The sequence below is a fragment of the Triticum dicoccoides genome, chromosome 6B, assembly GCF_002162155.2.
Source record: "Triticum dicoccoides isolate Atlit2015 ecotype Zavitan chromosome 6B, WEW_v2.0, whole genome shotgun sequence".
Taxonomy (NCBI): Eukaryota; Viridiplantae; Streptophyta; class Magnoliopsida; order Poales; family Poaceae; genus Triticum; species Triticum dicoccoides.
Window position 1 is genome coordinate 415903547 of NC_041391.1, and position 7147 is coordinate 415910693.

General features: G+C 42.6%; 1 protein-coding gene across 1 annotated transcript; it reads right to left on the reverse strand.

The window, feature by feature from the left end:
• Positions 1–289: 289 nt before the first annotated feature.
• Positions 290–5856, reverse strand: LOC119322878 (protein JOKA2-like). Its single transcript, XM_037596415.1, has 7 exons — positions 5568–5856; positions 2347–3644; positions 2135–2249; positions 1753–1980; positions 1493–1642; positions 768–1400; positions 290–682 (listed from the first exon to the last, which is right to left on the reverse strand). Exons 1-7 carry the CDS (start codon positions 5637–5639, stop codon positions 578–580), a joined length of 2601 nt encoding a protein of 866 aa, XP_037452312.1. The 5' UTR covers positions 5640–5856; the 3' UTR covers positions 290–577.
• Positions 5857–7147: the final 1291 nt, after the last annotated feature.

Sequence of the window (7147 nt, forward strand, 5' to 3'; positions counted from 1 at the left end):
TTGCTCCCACTATGACCACATAAGGAAAACTAGTCTTGGGCTGTGTTATGTTAGCCCTAAACGGTCTTATATTTCTTTACGAGGGAGTACTAGTCGAGTTAGTCCCACCATGACCAGCCTTATATTACCGATTGGGCAAACAAGCATGATTTTGCGGATATATTTGACGACAATTGATTGGTGTTTGCCCTCCAATTAGTACATCCTTTTGGTACAAACTTCTAGTTTATGTTTCCAAGTTATAAGAGATGCGAACGTAACACGAAACAGAAGTGGGACTTCACAGGAATGTCGACACGGAACACATAATAATATAGGTGAAATGCACATAGAAGGTCTTCCAGTCACGATAGTAGGAACAAAGCAACTAAGGCCATTACAGCAACCACACGCAGCTGACCCACGACAACATAAGAGTTCACACCGCACACACAGTCACACCAACAACACGCTTCACAGCAGTTCATAAGCAAACCACGAGACATACTGGAGCAGCAGAACAGCAGTACCACTCGTCTCATTATTTACGCATATATAACGAGATATAGATAACTAGGTGCTCGAGAGCACACGATCTTCACTTGTCCTTCTTCTCCCTGGCGATGAGGTCCATCACAGCTCGTTTGATGCTTCCTCCATTCTTGGCAAGCAGCTCCTTGTTCGTCTCCCTGTCATCAAATCCCTGGAAGAGGAACAACACTAGGCTCAGGAGCTTGCCACAGCAATCATCAGAATCAACGAAATCCAGAGTAGGGCATGTATCTTACCATTTCGTTCAGTTCCGCCAGCAGAGGGTCCCATTCATTGACACCACACAGATCATCCACCGACTGCTCCAGGTTGTACTTATTCTGCCTCAGTATCTCCTTGTTCAGATCAACCTGCTTAAAGCCCATTTCCTCCAGCTCCTGCAGCAGTTTCTCTTCTGTAAGACTGTCGATGTCAAGCGGTGCATCCACAGGTGTGGTTGCAGCTACGGGCAGATCCACAGGGATACTAGTAAGCGAACTTGTGGGCACATCAGCAGGTGTAGTCGCAGCAGGTCTCGGAATGACTTCAGCTGCAAGTACATCAACACTTGGCACGAAAACAGCTGCATTTTCACTGGATGACGGAACATCGACTATGGGGTATGGAGGAGCTGCTGAAAATGCTGAGGATTTCTCGGGCTCAGCAGCTTCACGGTATATCAAAGGCTCCAGCAGTTCCATTCTAGTGCCGTTGACATGTTCATCTAGGACTTGGTTAGCAGGCTCGATGTTGACATCAATCAAATTACTTGTGTTTGTCATGTTGCTTTCCTGAGGCAGACTACTTGTGTTTGTCACGTTGCTTTCCTGAGGCTGATTCAAGTTAACAGCAGCAGTTTTGTTGTCACTGACAAAAGATGGATCTTCCACCTGCAGATGCATTCAGGATTAAGGTGATAAAACAAAGGCAACCATCTAGATTATACATCCACATACGAAAAAGAAATGGTAGGATACCCAACCTGGATATGAACCCAAACCCGCTGACCAAATTTTTGACCAGAAGGTGATGCCAGTCTCCAGTAAGATATATACCTCCCAGGCCTTGCAGGTGCCACAAAATCAACAGCAACATCCATCTCTTGATCCACCGGAAATCCATTCAATGGAATCTGCACAACCATACCAACTCAGAACTGGGGAATTTTTTTATCACAGCTGATATTCAGCCTTGACATGCAATTCATAGCAGAGCTTGAAACAATATGCATGGTAACTATACCTCTAATGGGACAGAGGTCTGCAGAGCAAATTGATCTCCACCGACCCAAATTAGCTGTGTGCCCAAGGGCCACATGATAGACCCATTGTTGTGCATGCGCCAAATCTTAGTGAACGGGCTTGAAGGTGACATAAGTGTGCCATCCAGCACCGTTACATCCAAAATGAAGCGGCTTTCAAGCTTCTCACGCTTTGACTTCATTGAAGCACGTGAATGGATTTTCCGGCACTGAAATAAAGAATATAATTAATCTACTAGTAAGCCCAATTGCAACAAATTAGTCTCTGAAGGATTTCAAGATTGATCAGCTCCTACTTAAAGGCAGGTTGCCTCAATTACCTTTCACCTAGCAACTTATTATACCAACTATAAAGCAACTCACCAAATTAGGGTCCTGAGATAACTTGTGTGGCAGGATAGGCTTGTCTATTCTGGTGTACTCAATCTCACTGCCCATACGACGGAAGCAGGTATCACACAGATCATAATCTTCTTTCCTGATGGCAGAGACAGAAGACGTCAGAGTAAGGACACCAAGAAATAGCTATGACAAATAATTATCGTTCTGAGAGTAATTGCGATTTAAGATCTTACACATTAGACTTGTAGCGCGGCCCAACAATTGGTTGAACTCCACAACCATCACACTGAATCCACCTATGTGAAACTCGTGGTGACCTCTCACTGTTATTACCAAGATTCCCATACAGGCGCCCAGCAGATAGCAGACGGCCAGGGTAAGGAAATTGTGGAGAATGTCCATAGCCCAAGGGTGCATGGGGGACTGGAGGGGATGGGTGAGGCGCTTTATACATTGGAACACGCCATCCAGGATCACTAGCTGGTTTGACATTAGTTTCAGGCTGCCAAATGGATCTCGGCTGGGACCATCCATCCACCGATCTTCGTGGCTGGAACCATTCATTTCCAGATGCATTTGGGTGACTTGGACGAAAACTGGGAACAGTGGAACGAGCGAGTGGTTCAGCAGAGGGCATGACAGACTTTCCCTTACTTTGAGCATCAGTCATATCCTTGCAACCAGAACTGTTACCACCTGAATTGGATGTGTACAGCAAATCCTCAACAGAAGGATATAATGATCTTTGTTGGCCTTGAGAAGCTTCAGTGATGACTGCAGCAGGAACTTCAACTAACACACTCTTAAGACCTCCTGTCTCAGAAGATACAGGGTTTCGTTGATTCAAAGGTCGTGAACCCAAACTTGCCTCAACTTTAGGCTGACCATCAGCTTTGAGATCAACCCGTGCTTGCTGCACACCCCTGGAGGAGACCGGTGAACTCTCAGCATTCCCGGCAGATTGGCTACTGTTGGTTGATGTGATCAAGTTCACGAAAGGTTTTATCAGATCAGTTAATTGTGGTGGTGCTGCATCAAGTACTTCACGTGACAGTTTTGCAAGGGATTCAGGAACTGGCTCATGGATAGACTTCATAGCTTCATCAAGAGCTGATTTTAAGTGAGCTAGTGGATCTTCCCTTGCAGTGGATCTCAAAGGTTCTGATATGGGCTTTAAAGCTTCATCAATAACAGATTTTATCTGAGCTAACGGATCCTGAGTGGTGGCCCCAAGAGGTTTAGGGCTTGAATCCTGCCGGTTAATGTGAGATGCCCCAGCATGGCTATTCTTTAACTGAACATTAATCCTGAGAGGGTTCAATTTCTGATGGATAGCTGCATCATGCAAGTCCTCGTCATCATCCAGCATAACAACATCCCCATCCTCATCAGTATAAGTGAGAATGAAGTCAGCATCAGGGGCAAGCTTAAAAGCACTCGCAATTTTGGAACGAAGAGCAGATAGATTCAAAGTGAAGTGTGTTCCGTTGACATAACCATTGAACCTCTTAAGCGTGTCACCATATTTGACCTGGAATATTGAGAAGGGAGAAATGAGAACGCTGCGATAGAACACAAATAGATCATATGACACGCAAACCATGAGGACATAATAATGATCCAAAATGCAACCAATTTTTACACGACATCGATGCATAGCTAACTATAGGAGATCAGGTCCAAAAAATGGTTGAGGAACTCACTAGTCCTTATACTACATAAGTTGAAGGATTATCAAAGGAGCAATACTCAGAAAGCATATGGTGATGGTAATATATGGTACAGACAGTCATGCCCATCTGATAAGAAACATAAGAAGATAGATCATAATTAGTTTCAGTTATGTTGGCAGCAGTACGATATGCTAGAGGAATTGTGGTGTCCGGAGCACAACTTCCCTTATAGCTAGAGGAAATTTGTGAGGTGCTGACTTCAAACTGAATGGTTGCATTGATCATAATTTCTTCTCTTCTACTCCCTCCGTAAAGAAATATAAGAGCGTTTAGCTCACTACTTATAAGAGCATTTAGATCACTAAGTAGTGATCTAAACACTCTTACATTTCTTTACGGAGGGAGTAACAGTTAAGTAAGAGAATAAACTACTCAATCATACTGCAAGTCTTATGGTACTAGATGTACAAAGACTGACCATTACTTCTTCTCTTTTACCAATTAGGCAAGGGCCATAATGAGAACAAAGTTTACACAAATGTACAGAGCGAAAATGTACCAATTTAAATTATGTGACAGTAGCCTATACGAGAGTCAAAACATTATTAAACTTAGAGTCTATGTGAACCAATTTAGCTTATGTGACGAGCTGACGGCAGCCTATACAAGAGACCAAAAACTATCACAGATAAGATTGGTCTCTTAATGGATGAAATATTAGCAATATCTCACTACACATTATGAAAGAAGATGAAATGTAAACAAAATTCAGCTCATCAACAAACAACCAATATTGAACTTGTAATAAGTCATGAAGTTACAAAATATACAGAAGGATTGGTGCATGGGAATACTCAATCGGAAAGTAACTAGAACAAACTACACAACTTTATTCAAAGAGCCATAAAGTGAAGGGCAAGACTACCATGACATGTACTCCCTCCGTTCCTAAATGTAAGTCTTTTGAGAGATTTCACTACAAACTACATACAGATGTATATAGACATATTTTAGAGTGTAGATTCACTCATTTTGCTCCGTATGTAGTCCATAGTGAAAGCTCTAAAAAGACTTACATTTAGGAACGGAGGGAGTAATGGACAAAGAACTGGTCAGCTGACTGGTGATTACATGCATCGATGATACACTTAACCCCATATTCAAGATTGCCATAAACAATATTTGATACCAGTACTGACATAGAAATTACAAGTTTTAAGTTTAACCCACCAATAAACTGGATTTAATTGCTCAGATTTGAGGTTAGATGTCTAATACTTTGTTCTACGCCTATATCCTAGAGAGAAGCACAATAGGCACCGATCCATGATCAAATAATAGTATGAAGTTATTCAATAGAAAACATGATCTGACAAACATATGTTGGAGTAAAACCGGGTCAGGTGCATATTTTAACAACAAACATGAGCAAGGCCGTGCCCGTCAATTGTATTCAAATATTGTTTATGGCAAACTTTATGGCACAACCTGTGTGATCAATTTTATTCTGCACATATTCGATTGTAAGAGATCAATTATTTAACTAAAAACTATGGTTGCTCCTAGAAAAAAAAGTGCAAAAATTAACCACAAAACCAAACGCGTAAAATACGTCCGATCAGTGGGCAAACCCCAACCTCACACCCAAGCCACGCCCAATCAACCAGCAATCACGAAGCCGCCCCCTTGAACAAACCCCTCTAAAAGCGGTTCCTCTCCCTCGCACGTAATCCACTTGCTGGCGAAACAAAACCACGGCTCGAGACCAGGAGAAGGATCACCTTGACGACGACGTCCCACGGGTCGGGCCCCGACGCGAGGCCGTCGAACGGCGGCGCGCTCAGGCCGGACATGGCGGCGGGGAAACCCTCGGGGAGGAGGCGGAGGAGGCGGCGATCGTGCGGAGGAGCGGGTCAATCCTAGACGAGACGAAGTTAGCGGCCGGAAACCTCGGAGAGCGGCGGCGGCGGCGAGGGGCGCGAGAGCTGCGTAGCCGTAAGCCGCAGCGGCGGTGGTGGTGGCGTGGGGGAGAGTGGCGATGTGCGGGTGCGGCCAAGGCTTCGGGTGCCAGAGTCCTCTTTTATCACGCCTTTTCCTTCGGTGCGAAGGATGGACACCGTTGGGGCAATTAAGTCGTGAGGTTGCGGGGCCCAGGCGCCAGCGAGCGAGGCCTCGCACCGCCTGCGCGGTCCCGAGGGGGCTGAGTGTAAAACTGCCTATAGGGGTTACCTTTGGATTTCCTGTCAGAGTTGCGAAGTAGTAGAGGGTGAGAATGCATTTAACGCCTGTCCGGTGTCGCGTCTTGTCGCGTGGGCTCCACGCTTGCGACCCACGCGTCAGCTGCTGGATATGGATAAGGGTTTCGAATTTTAACATATTTTAGTCCTGCCATCTTCAAGTTGAAAAAAAAAGACATCTTTTTTTTAAGGAAAACTAGCAAATATGCCCGTTGGTTGCAACGGGAGACAAAAAATTATAGCTAACTAAATAAGTATGACTCAATATCCTGATATATGAGCGTACTCTATTTTAACACACTGGCTCACCATGTTGTCATTTATTTTCTTTCTCACCCTAGCTGATGATGGTTGTGATGTCCACATGATCACAATGCATTCGACGCGGTAAATTCCAAGGCTATGAGTCTGTCAGTGCATGTCACACTTTTAATTATGTTGCGCAGGGGAACGTTTAAAAGTTTAAAAGCAAATCTCATTGAGCACGAACTACTCCAACGCCAAGACATATAAAAACTTTCGAAAAACTAATCAAATCCTAGACATAAAATACTTTTGAACCAGTGAACAGTCTTTCAAATCGACAAACAATCTTTTAAAAAATTGATTTTCTCAAAAAAATCATGAACATTAGTTTTGTTTACAATCTTTCTAAATGTATGAACCAGTTTCGAACTCATTAAATGTTTTTGTCTCAACAAACATTTTTTGAATCGATGAACTCTTTTTAAAATTTGGGGAAAAAATTAAAAAAACAAATTTTTATTTTTATTTTTGTGAACATATTCGAAAATGTCATGGACATTTTTTTTTAGATTCCCGAATATGTTTTGAATACACGACCATTTTTTCAAAATTATGAACATGATTTTATTTCCGGACCATTTTTCCACATTGTGATTTTTTTAATAATTTTGCAAACAGTTCTAGAAAACCACCAACATTTTTGAATCTGCAAAAATTTTATGATTTTCTAAACAATTTTGTATTCAGGTATTTTTAGATTTCTGAAACATTTTTTTAACTCGCAACTTTTAGAATATTAAAATCCCCAATTAATTTAAAGAAGAAAGAAGAAAGAAAAAAGAATGAGAAAACAAAAGACAAAAATGAAAAATGAAAAA

Bases quoted from the DNA above. Each gene is read 5' to 3' on its own strand.
- LOC119322878 (XM_037596415.1), bottom strand. From the start codon at position 5,639: ATGTCCGGCCTGAGCGCGCCGCCGTTCGACGGCCTCGCGTCGGGGCCC. The intron at 1,981-2,134 runs GTGAGTTGCTTT...TCTTTATTTCAG, and splicing joins TATCTCAGGACCCTAATTTG to TGCCGGAAAATCCATTCACG. The intron at 1,643-1,752 runs GTATAGTTACCA...ATGGTTGTGCAG, and splicing joins AGACCTCTGTCCCATTAGAG to ATTCCATTGAATGGATTTCC.